We start from the raw sequence: 15990 nt of genomic DNA on the forward strand, positions 1-15990 counted from the left end.
TGGCTGTGTATTTACATCAATGAGCATTCAATAGGTTCATGATTTTAAATCAGGAACATTGGAAGATGCCAACAAACCTGGACCAGAGGCTAACAGAACAGCCTGCATGGACAGCAGAGCGTTGTCATATCCATCGCAGCCACGGTTTGGCGCCAGCGAACCGTCACCACCGTTTTTCCAATGAGGTAGCGCCGCTCGGTTCTGTTCATGCAGCCAAGGGGGAGGGATGTGTTTGGGGGAGGGAAGGGGGTGTGGAGGGTAAGAAAGATAATGATGGAAAAAGACATTTTACTCTTTTTGGTTTATCCTTCATCTTTCCCATTTCTAGTTAGTTTCTTTTCTTTCTACAATACTTACTGGAATAGTTTATTTTCAATTTCTGCAGTAAAGCTTCTTTGTGGTCTCAACACTCTTGCATTAATTGTGTCTTTCAGATTTAAGGCCTTCTTTTCCCATATTTTGTTCACCATTTTGTTAGAAACAGTTCTGTCCAGGGTTGATATAGATTGGTGTAAATGTATGTGTCTGTTGGAGTGTTTCAGCAGCAAAGTGAATATGGCCTTCTTGAATTTGCCTCCCCTGTGTGAGTTTGACTCCTGTGGCTGTTCACGAGAAGACTTTGATAGTTTGTCTCCTGATCAATGTGGACACACAAACATGAGGACTCACCCACATGTTTGTGGAAATATTCCTCATGTACTGATGAAGTACTGCTGATCCCACTTGATATAGTCAATGGTATAGGAGCCTATTTCACCCACCCCCTCTCTCTTCTCCATGTCTAATATTCCACTGATACAAATAATCCGAGCTATTAAGGGTAGGTGAATGAGTGTATTGTGATCGGTATTTTATGAATAGCTTGGGACAAGGTAAAGTCCTTATGTGAAAGAAACTTCCCTTTGGTGGAATATTTTCCTAAGATGGAAAAGATTTTCCTAAGATTTTTTTCCGAATGTGCTGCCCATCACTACTCAATGCCCATCACGATACCCTTGCACATCAACAATCCCTTCTACACACACGGATAATTTCCCCCTTTGTTCCCCTCCAGGCCGTTGTTACTCGTTATTAGCTCGCCTTTTCGAAGAACAGAGAGCTATAGCGATACCCCCGGTGTGATCGTCAGCGTCAGCGTGAGCGTGAGCGTGAAAATGTTAAAGTTTTTGGTGCAAGTTATTTAGAAACTTGCCATTCATTTAATATGTGTACTAGGATGCTGATATTTGGCATGGAGGTTCCTTTGGGGTATATTATTGATGTAGTGAAGTTGAAATTAACAAATAATTTCAAATGTTTTAAATTATTGACCTGTTTTGAACCTAACTTTTTTGTAGCACATCAACGTTAAAGTTTTTGGTGCAAGTTATTTTTTAGAAGCTTGCCATTCATTTAATATGTGTACTAGGATGCTGATATTTGGCATGGAGGTTCCTTTGGGGTATACTATTGGTGTAGTGAAGTTGAAATTAACAAATGATTTTAAATAAAATTTAAATTTCAACCTAAGATGGTGTCAAAGCCACCCAATGCTCGCCTGTTTATACTAGACGCTTGCCATTCATTTAATATGTGTACTAGTTTAATGATTACAATATACAAATACATATATTGCTTTAAAATTATTTGGATCAGACTTCACTGCAATGCTTTATAAAAAATATTATTGGACTAGTCTTTTAAAAACGATAAATGTATAAACAGGCGAGCAATTGGGTGGCTTTGACACCAACTCTCTGGTCTTCTCGTATATTTCCTCCCCAACCCCCAATACACCCTGGTAGTTTGTGAACCCGCTGCCCTTTGTTGTTCAGCTCCTCCATTACCCTTGTCCCTTGTATTAGCAATACAATTGCACTGTGCTGTGCAAATAATGTTTGCATTTGGCTGATTCTTGAGGCTGAATGCAATCACTTTAAGAAAACCATAACAATCCCACTTACTGATTGCAACTCCATATGATTCTGAACACAATGAACAAATGCTTGGACTTGAGCAAAAAGGCACACAAAGTGAAATCGTGAGGGAGTGAAGTAAAGGAAATCCATACCCAGGTAATGAACCAGCCTTCATTTGCGAGCAGTGTGAGTGGAGACACGAAACGACCACCACCGTAATGGAACCTTTCTGGTACCTCGTTTCGCTTGAATACTGTCATGTTGGACAGATCCTTCAGCAACTGGTACACCTACCAAGTATGCAGTGTAAAGGAAGGGGTTTCCAGCCTCACCTTTCAATGTAATAGACTTTATGTTGTTCTACTTTAAATATGAAAAACAAACTGGAAATGGATAGACAAAATATCTTCCATGATTGTTTGTTTATTTATTTGTTTACAATGAATTACATGTTTTTGAGAGGGTAAGGTGTAGAGGAAGAGAGAGAGAGAGAGGTTTTGGGAGGAGGTGGAATGGGGTGGTGGTGTGTAGAGAGAGGACAGTGAAAGAAGAGGGACTAATATTGAGGTGTGGGTGAGGAGGTAGGGTGAGGAAGTACAGCAATAGGTGACAAAAACACTGGGGGGGGGGGGGACCAGGGCAAGTTGGAACAGTTATTTTGTTTGATACCTCTTCAGTCGTCCAAGTAGATATTTTCCTGAAAAGAGTATGGTGCCAAGGCCCTTCCTACATTTATGTTGTCATCAAACAAAGAACTGATTGGATAATCACAATGTTTCAACATGCCGTGTGTTTCAACAGCACTTGGTCTCCACAACATCATCATTCATTATTCTTGTAAACATTGCTCCTTCAGTTTTGTCTCATTCTTAACTCCAGTCATTCAAGTGAGCAGGCCACAATGTAAATGAGGCAGCTTTGACAGTTCTCAACAGCCTTATATGTTCAATCTAAATGTCAGTGTGTCTCCTCCATAACTCCAAAACCATGAAATCTAGTAGCCTGAAACTTTGCATGCATACTAAGGGAACTCCAAGGGAGTGCATAAGTGAAAATTGAGTGTTTGGGTTAATTAAAACACCCCTTTTGAAGATAATTAACGGCTTTATTATTTAATTATTTCCTTTATCAGGCACATCCTCAGACACCTCGCTATTGCTGGGGTCTTAATTCGCCATTTTGTTTGGCCTGCTCAGCAATGCTGAGTTGGAACAAGCCGCAACAGTTTATTGACGATAAATCATGACAAAATGTTTTTTTTTTCACTTTCCTCACTCATATTGAATGCCTGATCTTCATACCTACAAATTGTTGTATACATCGCTTTTGTAAGTGCTATAAGTTTTCAAATTTAGAGTTTGGAGCGATTTCTTGCATCATGTGATGCGATTTTGCACAATCGACTTTCACCGACTAATTAAAGTATATAATGGAAATATAATTTGAGCTTGAAGGATTGGGTCATGTGGACTAAATAACTCGAAATCTGGAGTGAAATCTGAAATTGTTAAGAAATCCGCGATGTTTAGTTTTTTTGTGGGAATGTGCCATTACCAATCAGCTTGCTGTCGCTTGCCAAGCCAGCCGTTCCTTATCAACCATTTAATTGGAGTGCTTGCTTGAGTGCTTAAGCCACTTGCCGAGGGGCTTGCAGTCGATCGCGGTACAATTCATGTCTTGATTGGGATGTACAGTCGTCAGTTGCTACAAGGTAGAGGTATGTAGATAGCAAACACAAACGTGGTACATATGGGTGGATTTAGATCTGTAAAGGGACTCTCCGCAGGTGTGTGTGTGTGTGTGTGTGTGTGTGTGTGTGTGTGTGTGTGTGTGTGTGTGTGTGTGTGTGTGTGTGTGTGTGTGTGTGTGTGTGTGTGTGTGTGCGCGCGCGCGCGTGCATATCTGCATGCTGATTATGAGCACCGTGGTGGCAAACTTTCATCCTGCATCTTATGATGATGATGGGTGTTGGAAGTTTTCACTTTCAACCTCAGCAGTATACGAGCGATCACGTTTTCCTTTGTCCTCATGACTGTTTCTAAAGCATTTCGTTATTTTATATGATTTAAATTTTATTTTATTTTATGTGTTACATGATTGATTACGAGCTTTACTTAAAAGACATGTAACAGTTTCAGATACTTTTGTTCAAAAAATACAACACCAACTATATTACTTCAAGTGCAAACATGAAAACTGTCAAAAGAAGCTTTGAGAGTCCTTTGTATCATTTTCAGTTATCCACTGATAGACCTGTCATGTTCACTTCTGCTCGGTGGAACATTTTCAACTAATGTCTGTCGAGTGGTTCATTGTCCAGCATATTGCTGTCAAACAGAAATTCATGCATTATTGTCTACTGTACGACTTGCTGGAGTGTTTCATTCACCGATTGCTTCAGGAATGGGAGTCAAGTGGAGAGGGGAAGGCTAAACACCTGAGAAGTTCGAGGAGGGATGGGAAGGTTGTTATTTCATGACGCATCAGAAACCATTAACATTCTATGATCATTTCCTACTAGAATATGAGCAGGTGGTTTTTGCGCAACTGAAGTCCTCGAGCCTGGGTGAGTCTGAAATGTTTGTAGAATCCACTTCTGAAGCATCAAAACCTCTCTTGTTGTGGTCCTTGATAGCCATTGTGCAAAAGACCGGACATTTGAAATGGAGTTGCACCTTTCTGGTGGCAATGATGGGAGTTTGTAGAACACAGAAGTGTTTTGGTATCGTGAAACCTTCATTATCTACCCTTTCTTTGAAAACTAAAATTTAATATGGATACAAACAAACACGACGTAACAGTGACCGAAGCTTTTCGTGCTGCACTCTTCAGGGTAGAAATCGCAGCAAGTGAAGGAGGAAGTGAAGGCGCGTGCTTTATACGCAGGTCTCAATAAGATAGACACTGATTGGTTCAACCACAATGACGTCACGGTTAATCCAAACGCCCAATGGTCGGCTCATCATCTTCACCTCGAGCTCCTTAAGGGAAACCCATCCCCCCTCTCTCCAGGATGTGGTTTCAAATGTCAATTATCAACGAACTCTGCTCCAGCCAATGTCATTCCTTTGGTCACTATTATGTCATGTTTGTTTGTATCCATATTAAAGTTCTGTAGTACCAAACATCTGTCTATAAAACCAAAGTTTGTCACATGGCTTTTAATGATTTATTTGTGGTTTCTAACATCCTCCTTCATAATCCTCTGTTCAGGTTTACTTCCGGAAGAAACCGTTGTTTCTGAAATCAACCGTAAATATTTAAATGTTCATCGCACTCACCTCATTCTCATGTCCATCCTTTGTCCAAAGATTCACTGTAGCCCCTTTGTCCATCTGCTTCTTGATGAAGTGTGCAGGGATGTAATTTTCCAGCTCGATTACCTTCTCGTCAAAGTCGATGTCCATCATGCCGTGATCAGATACTAACACCAGGTTGACATCCAAACGCAATCTCTGTAAGGCCAAAGGACTTTTATTTTCATGAACTCATTAAACTTAAAAATGAACAAGAAAATTTGGATTCATCATGATATATACATTGTGGAAATAGCATCTCGGGGGTTATAATAGTACAGCTTAGAAATAATTATTCCTTGAGTACATGTATTAGCATAAGAGCGAAGTAATATAATCGTGAGAAAGGATTATGCGGCGATATTTGTGGAGAAAGCTGTCTTCCCTCCCTTATGCTTGTGTTTAAAACTGCTTCCCCCTTGAAACCCTTGTCTGGGAGCAAACTGTTTTTGTGTAACACAGATAGGTTAATATGTGCAGGCATTTCCTGGTGGTCAGTATGCATGCAGCCATAGCTGGTGTGGCACTTGCTTCCTGGTACCCACAACAGTGATGGAGTCTGATCTCGACTTAATGTCTTGTTGGGTTTAATCAATTCATTGGGGGAGGTGCCTCTGGTCTTCACCCATTGGGACCTACTCCTATTGAGGAGTGGTCCAACTGTATGACCATGCATTCTGACCCTTTGGGGTTTGGACGTGTGTGTTTTATTGACCATGTACTTCAGCCTTCAGCCTTCGGTCTGAGGTGCATGCGTATGTTCATGGGACAGTCTTGTTAGACTGTGTACTTGGCCGTGGGGTCAAGGTGTTTGTGTGTGCATCCCAAGCTGTTTAAATATTTTGATTTTTGGAACCTTTTTTTTTTTGTATAAAAATCCCTCCCTCATAAGGTGAGTGCAACAAGCCTGAAACACATGTCCATGGATGTTTCCTCTCCCGGGTGGACTGGTCTATAAAATAGAGAATTAAATTATCTTCCTGGTACTGGCTGCAGTACAATCTTACAGAGAAGTAGGGGGCTGTAGCTCTGCTAAGCTCATGCCTAATAGGCAGAGCCTATGCAACTGTTCAGCCAGAAAAGGCTTTATAAAAACATTTATATATTGTTGGGGAATGCCTTCCAGGGGGTAGCTTTGCATAGTATAGCAATACTTAATTCTCTTAGTGCATGTATTTACATAAGCATGAGCTAAAAAGTCTATATGACAGGAAATCAGTCGTTATTCGTGCTGTTGTCAGCCTTCCCCACATGTGCATGTCTAAATCAAACAGAAGACCAAGAAGGAACTCGAAGAAGTAAAGAGCAAAGATACAGTCATCAGGAGGAACCTGATGTACAGGGGTTATGTTACAGGGGTTATGATGTACAGGGGTTATGTTATATATGTTACAGGGGTTCACATAACTGGTACTCATGCATGGTTCAAAAAAAAACAAACAAAACCTAAATGCGTACTTCAAAGACACTTTGAAAACTCAAAAGCGTACCGCACAATAGAGGCTTTTGGTGGAAGGTTTTCTCAACTAGTGTAGGTTAGATTGTTCCATGATAATTCCGCTAATTGATATACTGTGATTTCAAAAGTAAGTTTACAAATGATTACATTATAATTTACTGGTTATATTGTAGGTTTATAACCTATACGATTAAAAAAAACAGATCAAAGGAGAACATGCGAGCAATGAGGAAGAAGAGGAGGTTCAGGAGTGCCCAGAGTGTCTCGTCTGCAGTGGACGTTCTGATATAGTGCTTACAGAGGAGTAAGATGCACACAAAGCTGACTTTATTTTTTTTTGAGGACCAAACCATTTCTGTTGGTACTCATTGGAGAACCAATTAAAAAAATTGTGTGAACCCGTGTGTGTGTATGTGTATGTATGTTTAAACTGCAGGTCTACGTTTCCATAATCACCTCAAGCATATCAGTACATCCTTGATTGACGTTATAAGACTAAAAAAATACCAATATAAACATGGCAGGTATGACAAGAGCGACTAACGTAATCTGGAGTCTAGACTCTCGACAGAGGAAATCTTGAAAAATTCAATAATGCATTAAGAGGCCAGTTACAGTTCAGCCATGAAAGAATAACATATAAATGCACAAACAAACCCACAAACACTTGGAAATATTTATACACTGTGGATTGATAAAATGAAAGGAGTTTACCCGAATTCTCTTCGTAGTGTTTCTGACAATCACATCCAAGTTAGCGAGTGCGGCATGGAGAGCATCCGACTTTGAGCCGTAGCGACGACTAGCAAGAGCCACATCATCGTAATACACAGCTGCCATTGCTGCTGTGCCTTGCCTTGCATATACAAGTACAAAAAGGAATCAGAATTAGTTGATGTAGTATGTGATGTACATGCTCAAGAGAAAATATCATCTTATCTTGAAGGCTTCTATCAAGACCAGAGTTACTCGAAGCACTTTGAAGTACAGATACAGGTATTTTGCTCAAGATGAGTGATGATCTAATATCAAGTTCCCTTACATGGAACTTCAACAAGAATGAAGAGGTCATGAGGCCTACCATTTCTGCATTATGGCTGCTAACTCATGGTTGTTTGTCTGTGCTCTATCCTTTTTGAAATTATGAGTGTCAAGCATGGAAGCAGCACGTACTCAAGCTCGGAAGGGAACCAAAGACTATTTCTTTTCAAAATCTTTGGTAGGACTCAGCTGGTAGTTTTTGGACTCGTCCCGTAGGCTGGTAAAGTTTTTGGCCCAAGTCTTTCATGAAGGGGTTGATCTTCAAATAACTAAGTTGGTCACATTTCAAAGTTAACCTCCAAAGGCAGCCACCAACTGGGCATCCTCCATTATAAAAAGTCCTTCCTTGGCACTGCTGAATGTCGATCCACCTACACGGCCTTCACTCGCAGCTTGATGGACTACTGCTCTCCACTCTGGGCTGGCTCCCTTGCCTCACACCTTGCTCAGCTTGATGCCATGGAAACCAAGGCCTTCAAGATCATTGGATCTCCTGTGATGAAATTGAGTCTATGGGCCTATCACTTCACCATTGCAGACAAGTCGGTGGTCTCTATATTGTCTACTACCTCCTTTCTTTCTGTTCTTGCATCCTCTGCTCTTTCCATGCATTGTCCTCCCACCCCACCCAGGTTTCTGCAGGGCAGACACGGTGTACCATCCAAAATCCAGAATCACTGCTCACCTTCACTCATTCGTTCCTCTTTTTTCCTGCCTGTGGAACCAACTTCCACATTCTCTTCAATCTCATTCTTCCCTCTGGGTTTCAAACACAGCCATTCACCACCATTTCCCCATTCCAAAACCATGATCTCTTCTACCCTCTCCAACCCTCCCCCCATCCCCCAACACAATCCCTCCTCCTTCCAAATTTACAGTTTCCCTCCTTGGAGTTTCCTTCTGTAAACATCTTGTCCACCCTATGGGTCCTCTCCTGTCCCCCATTCCACCCCACACCCATTGTTTGTCCAAGTCTTCCTTTATCTAGGCCTTCAACAATGCTGTTGGTGTTTCCCACCTCTCTCTACTGTTCCTCTTGCGTGTGTCTCCACTGTTCTTTTTCCATCCGGTTACATCCTGATCCTTTCGGTGTACTATCTCTTCCATGAGCCTCGACTATGTATACAAAAATAAATAGATAAGAAAATGAAAAATAAGGCGACGATGGCAGGAATTTGGAATTTGGCCAGGATGCTGGTCATAGCTCATCTTTGTGAAAGATCACTCTTTGTGAAAGACACCATGGGATCTTTAATGTCCACCAACTAATGCTGGCAGACAGGACACCAGTTTAACATTCATATTATGGAAAGCACACACATTTATGAATCATCCTGCCTATGAAACACTAGGTTGACAGTTTAGAGCTGGGATGAGATTCAAACCCAGAATAGACAGCTTAGAGGTAAGTGTGCATACCTCTATACCATCCTGCCAGCCTGGTTATAAAAATGGTATTATTCATCAATATTGATCCTGTGTGGGTCACTTTTAACTCCTGTTGACAAATGTGCTTGATTGGATAAGCCAAACACTATTATTTTGCTGTTTTGTTCTTTTGTTCCAATTGCAAAGGATGGTACCAACGTGTGTGATTGAACCATTCAGAACACAGAGAATTCACTTTTATTATCTTTCCAAAACGAAGTTTTTGCAAGATATGTTAGTCAGCTTGTATGTTTTTTTTTTTGTTTGTTTGTTTGTTTGTTTGTTTGTCTGTAATCACGTATAAATCACTCTGCAGAGCACAGTTATCACTGGAAATTTTGTAACTTCGCATATCAGAGGACTATAGAGGTCCTTTTCAGCGCATAAAATTTTGAAGGTCAAAGGTCAAGGTCACTTTGTCGCAAATCAGGGGAGTCGACGAAACCCTTATTTTTTGAGTAATTTTGATCGGATCGTCTTCAAACTTTATGGGAATGTAGTATATGGTCTGGCACTCAGCTGATTAATTTTTGGTGGCGATTGGCCTTGACCTTCATGGTTAGCGCCTCAGGTCAAATATATTTGACCCCAAGGTCAAATTTTCAAGTTTTAGGAACCATATCATGTAGTACCTCAAATTAAACACCTCGATGAGTGCTTTCTAGATATGTCAAGCTTGAGACATTATGACGTCATTTGGTGACGTTATGAGGCAAAAGCATATTTTTCATGGTTACTCTGTAGAACGATTCTCATCGGAATCTCTCGTAGGCAGATATTCCTCAAGGAGTCGCTCCTGGTGGATAGCAGCTCTGTTCACCTCAGTGTGACCTTAAAGAAGTCACACGTGGTCACCTTTTGGCAAGATACGGTCACCCTGCGGGTGACATTGGTTTATTTTTGCATGTTATTCTGAAGAAATCACAATCATGCACCGACCCTCCGGCATAATATCTTCGTCTCCTCAAGTTTAATGAGAAAGCCGCTCATATCAACCCAAAGCCGTCATGAAAGCCAACTAATGTTGCACTTCTCAATGAATTGTGCACTGAGCAGTCCTGTATAGCAAAACTCCCACAGCACAGTTGGAGAAACACTTACTGAAAGTGTTGCAGAGCATCTGCGATAGCTTCTTCGGTCACAACACTGGATCTCCCATTATATGGCTGGCAAAAGCTGGGTTGGATCTTGAAAATTTCCACATCACATCCTGCTCACTCAACAAGATCCAATGTCGTTAGCAACACCAACAACAAAAAAAATATTCATTCTCATGTAATCAATAAATTAATATTCTCACAATGCTTCTCCACTAATGCATTCTAAAATTCCATGGACACCATATTTGGCAATTGGCATCACCAGAACAAAGACAAATGGTACTGATATCCCACTTTGACACCAAATGTCAAGCGACTGCATAAATAAAAAAATGAATCGCATGACTGCATTTTGTATGTCAGGATCGATTATGAAAATAAACGGGCAAACTATATATCCATTTCTTAAACATCAGTCATCACTGTGACGTCACACGGGGATGTTTCCCATCAATATGTATATATATATATATATATATATATAAATATATATATATATATATATATATATATATATATATATATATATATATATATATATATATATATATATATATATATATATATATACATATACATATATATATATATACATACACAAATATATATATATACATATATATCTACATATATATATATATATATATATATATATATATATATATATATATATATATATATATATACATACATATCTATATATATATATATATATATATAAAGCTGTATTTTTTGTCTCTCTGTCCATCGATAGAAACGGCCCCATGGGTAGTAACGCCATTATATTCCATACCTTTGGAATCCTCTTGGCAAATGGAGATGCATAAAAACATTTTCAAACCTACGGGTTGGGGGGTTGAGGGTAGGGGGAAGACCCCAATTCTCTCGATGTAAAATGTGTATCGTATAGTGCCACCCATTGGTAGGTAGTATTGTTGCGAATCTGGAAGCCATGAGCACACAACAGCCAGAGTCCTTATAGATCAGTTATATCGGTAAGTATGTGTTTCTAGTTAGGGTCCCGTCCCTAGTCTAATGGGAATTAAATGTTCGTGCACTGCGGAGTTATTTTGATAGTCAGGGTTTTCTTTTACATTTTTACATCACTTACAACTACAACAACACCTTCGCTCCATCCTGACGACACTCTGCACAGCTTTCTTTGTGCGCTCGCCAGCGAATAAGTGCGTGGGCGGAGCTTAGCATGAGCATGGCGTCCCTCTTTGGCCAATCGGCAAGGAGCGGGCGTCTCATCCGCCCCATCTCCCACTCAGCACCATCACCATTACGCACTTGGCCGGAGATGAGGATGTAGGCGGAGCTACAAATGCCCAAAAGGGTGGGAGTTGCACCGCCTACCGTTGGCCTGTCCAATGGGAGACAGCCAGGGAATCGCGTGATGGGTCTGACCAATCAGAAGGTGAGTGGCCAGGAGAAGAGGCCCCCCCTCCAAAAGTAAAGTGAGTGGTTGTCGGGATGAGCGGAGAGAGAATTTGCATCCAGTCTGCTCAAGTTTGTGTCCTGGGTGTCTTGAGGCACGTCTGTCTGGGTTTGCGCCGGACTGCATCCCACGCTTCGGAGGAGTCTCGTCTGGCGCATTATAGCGAGCGGTTGATTTGCATCAAGGGAGATCACCTCGTCTCATCTCCTCTGGGTTCGGCTGCCCTGCTCCATGCTTTTGGCGACTGGAGCTCCGAAAAGGTGTGGACGACCAGCCGCGTGCTTGCGGCCAGGTAGCCAGCCGTCCCGACTCCCAGCCAAACTATCCTCCTCGGCTGGAGAGCCGAATAAAGACCCGGCGGGTCTATTTTCTTTTTGGGTGTGCGGGCATGTCTTGCCTAAGTAGAATTGTTAAGTGCTTTTGCTTGTACATTTGATACATTACTTAGTCTTAGTTTTGTTTGAAACTGAAGTGGTATGAGAAAACATGATGACTGGGGACATGAGGATATGCCTTTTCAAGGTTTGATATTAATTGGACAAGTGCTTCCCAAGTTATGGCCATTTATTTACCAACCAATGACAAGACACGTTGCTGCGGCCATTTATTTAACAACCAATGACAGGACACGTTGCTGCGTAGGCATGGCCGATGGGGAAGAGAACCTCAGCTGCGTTCGCCATTACAGGTTTTTTCTCTTCTCTTCTCTTCTCTTTGTGTTTTTCCTTGCGAAAAGGCAAAATACGTTGGCGCTAGTTGAATAATTGGCCATTAAAACTAATAATTTATCAAAACGTTGGCAGATCCAGCAGCCTCCGCATTCTTGCCCTGGACGAGGAAACAAAGAAGCGCCGTTTCCTCAGCAATGTTGTTTATGAAGAGGTGCTAACGAGATAAAGCTGTGTACATGGAGACAATTTTTATTATTATTTATTTATTGAAGAAAAATTGTTCTGAAAATAATTTATCAAAAAAAGTGCACAACTTTTTTTTGTTTCCAAGTGTCAAAACGATGTGGCCTTTGGAAGTGTTAAGGAATTCAGCTCTACTCAACATGCTTGCCAACGAAATACATCTCAATTTGGTGGTATGCTTTGCAAACTATTTTTTTTAACTATTTTCAAACTAAAACAATTCGAACATGGAATACCTAATGACACTGTACTTTCAGGTCTCCCACAAATCCTACCCTGTCACCTCACCGTGGCGTAGGAGTAGCAATGGTCAATGGCAGCGAATGTCATGGCTAGCAAAGACAGAGAGGTAAACTTGATTTTAATTTGTATTTTAATTAACTCTGTGTGTGTATCACAGCAGTTGTTACTTCAATGAAAGCGATAATTTGTGGAATGATGTGAACATTCTGTACGGGTACGCACTACTTCCGGATAGTGATGATTTAATGTATTCTAATAATTTCTCGATTTCTTATGCGCATTTATAAACACAATGCCCCTAATCCAGTCGTCGTTTACGAGAGCGAATGAACGGCCTGTGTGGTTGTTTGAAAGGTGTTGTTTTTTTGCACGTACGGCCACGCACGTACGGGCATGTGAGAGCGAAGGAACGGCCTGTGATATTTGTTGTTTCTGGCGCGCGGTTTGAAAGTTTTTTTTTGTATGTACGGCCACGCACGTACGGGCATGCACTAGTATTTAATAAAAACAATCAGCTTCTAGCTTTTGATTGGTGAACCAATTCAGTGACCCAATATGCAAATGTTTAAAATTTCAGGTCAATTGGATGAAAATTGACGATTTTATGTGACGTTGACCTTTTGACCAAATTATTAATTTTTCTTTTTGATGTTCTCATAATAAAGCTTTGTTGAAAATTTGATGACGAAAGCTCAAATGCTAAAGTTCCGTCTCGGACGGACACACACACACACACACACACACACACACACACACACACACACACACACACACACACACACACACACACACACACACGTAATTCCAAAACCCTGTCTCCCGCTGCGCACAGGACGGGCTGAATATCGAAACAAAGCAGGTTAACATGTTGAATTGAAAAGGAGATCAAAAGTAAAGAAGAAAAACAAGATGTTGGAGAAAAGAGCGAGCAACGTAAACTAACCAGGCCAATGATACATGCGGACACGTTGACCTTGCAGCTCCATTGTGACCCATAGAGGTTCTGCTCCTTCCCACCACATGGGCAGCTTGCTCTGTTCATCCTCTCCAAACCGAAACTCCTTTCCAGTCACTTCATCCCACATGTAATTACCCGTCATGTGATGCGACTCCGAGTATCGACCTGCGAACAGAGCCCCCTGATCTCATGTTCTGTGGCATTGGCACCATTTGTGTATTCATAGTCGTTCATTGCACACATTTTTTTTTTCATAATGTTAATGTCTTGCATATAGACTACAGTGATCTCATGGCAATCATCTTTATTGTCATGGTGAATGCTGGCTGGCATTGTCATGCGCTGTGCGTTTTCAGTGACTCAGTTCTGTTCATCGGGCACTTTTAACCTGCCATTGTAGCGCAAAATCTGTAAGTGAAATCATCTTTTTAACATAAGTTTCAGCTTTTAAATGAAAAAGTGGAAATTTAAACATGGCGAACAATAATATTATAGTGTTCCTGGATGCAAATCAGACTCAGGAAATATGAGAAATATCCGTGGATGAGAGGTGTCGGGTTCCAACTTTTCCTGTTAATACAAACAACCTGTTGCAGACACACATGGAGACATGGATACACACCCTTATCCTAATAGTAAATATCATAATTTTAAAAGTTGTTTTCAACTTACCCTGTGCAATCACAAACCCCAGATATGTCCTTCCCATTGGTGTTCAGAATTACAAAAACCAGACACGGTGTCTCCCTCGAAGTCTTTCATTGTCCAGAGGCAAACCTCACACCCCAGCTTTCTCTCAAGTACTTTTCCAAGTACTTTCAGGTTCTGTTAGAAGCTTTGTGAGACATTTTAGGTAACAATCCTTATTGCGTATGCACGATATATGTAAACATGCCCCAAAGATTGCTATTTCTAGGGGTTTCTGCACATGCCCGCTGAGAATTATTGGGTGGATTACATCATTTGGAAAGTCCTGTATTGCCTCTGAGCTGTCTAACTTGGATTGGAATATGGATCTCGACATAAACTATCATCCTGGTATTTTGCTGGTATTATACAGGATGGGAGACACACAAGGTGATCCATCAATGTGTGTTCTGTCCTTCGGATGGACCTTAAACTGGGTGTCCCGTCTGCCTACATTGGTTCTTCTCCTTCTTGCATATGGCAAGCTTTAGCTGCCGGGTAGCTATCATTTTGTTGGGGGATGACTATGCCGCTGATGCTGTGCCCCTATACCAGTACACTGATACTCATTTTGCCGACCTCGGAAGGATGACAGGCTGAGTCACCTCCACCTGGTGTTGACTCAGTGGCCAACAGGGCTTGAACTCAGGACCCGAAGATCCCAAGCCAGCCACCCGATCCACAAGTCAACACCAAGCTTCCTACATGAGTTGATGGACCCATGGTGTCCTTCGTGAAGAGTAGGCGAGCTATCACCGGCATCCTGAACAAATTACAAATTGCTGCACTAACCTACAGGGGGCACTGCATCAGCGGCAATGCTACGCACCTCGCAAATGATGCTACCCACAGCCATGTGTTGCATACAGAAGATCTTTATTAGAAGAATTAATTTCTCATTGAATTCACCTCTGGCATCTCATGGCAGTTACAATGATGGAAGAAGTGGCGGGATGGTGGAAACGTGAATGCTCGACATGGAGATGGTGACTGAATTTGTCTGGATGTGGTTTGGGAGATGTCCCCTCCCATAACCCCACCTCTCTCTCTCTCTCTCTCTCTGTCTCTCTCTCTCTCTCTCTCTCTCTCTCTCTCTCTCTCTCTCTCTCTCTCTCTCTCTCTCTCTCTCTCTCTCTCTCTCTCTCTCTCTCTCTCTCTCTCTCTCTCTCTCTCTCTCTCTCTCTCTCTCTCTCTCTCTCTCTCTCTCTCTCTCTCTCTCTCTCTCTCTCTCTCTCTCTCTCTCTCTCTCTCTCTCTCTCTCTCTCTCTCTCTCTCTCTCTCTCTCTCTCTCTCTCTCTCTCTCTCTCTCTCTCTCTCGTCTCTCCGTCTCTCCGTCTCTCCGTCTCTCCGTCTCTCCGTCTCTCTCCGTCTCCGCCCCCCTCTCTCTCTCTCTCTCTCTCTCTCTCTCTCTCTCTCTCTCTCTCTCTCTCTCTCTCTCTCTCTCTCTCTCTCTCTCTCTCTCTCTCTCTCTCTCTCTCTCTCTCTCTCTCTCTCTCTCTCTCTCTCTCTCTCTCTCTCTCTCTCT

At 41.7% G+C, this 15990-nt stretch overlaps 2 protein-coding genes across 10 annotated transcripts in view; one reads left to right on the forward strand and one right to left on the reverse strand.

Annotated features, from left to right (window-relative positions):
- LOC147022380 (uncharacterized) overlaps positions 1 to 15990 on the forward strand; it is a 214946-nt gene that overhangs the window by 65259 nt on the left and 133697 nt on the right. The gene's annotated exons all lie outside the window — the stretch shown is intronic.
- The window catches only part of ENPP6 (ectonucleotide pyrophosphatase/phosphodiesterase 6), a 33446-nt gene that overhangs the window by 5771 nt on the left and 11685 nt on the right, over positions 1 to 15990 (reverse strand). The window contains exons 2-7 of the mRNA XM_085893241.1: positions 13764 to 13943; positions 10224 to 10332; positions 7368 to 7509; positions 5180 to 5353; positions 2051 to 2188; positions 78 to 201 (exon numbers count right to left, since the gene is read on the reverse strand). Of these exons, the coding sequence (XP_085749367.1) occupies positions 78 to 201; positions 2051 to 2188; positions 5180 to 5353; positions 7368 to 7509; positions 10224 to 10332; positions 13764 to 13943 (867 nt within the window). The remainder of the gene's footprint in view (positions 1 to 77; positions 202 to 2050; positions 2189 to 5179; positions 5354 to 7367; positions 7510 to 10223; positions 10333 to 13763; positions 13944 to 15990) is intronic.

This window comes from Eptatretus burgeri, chromosome 8 (genome assembly GCF_056783735.1).
Source record: "Eptatretus burgeri isolate ZD-2024b chromosome 8, Ebu_testis_v1, whole genome shotgun sequence".
Classification (NCBI taxonomy): Eukaryota; Metazoa; Chordata; class Myxini; order Myxiniformes; family Myxinidae; genus Eptatretus; species Eptatretus burgeri.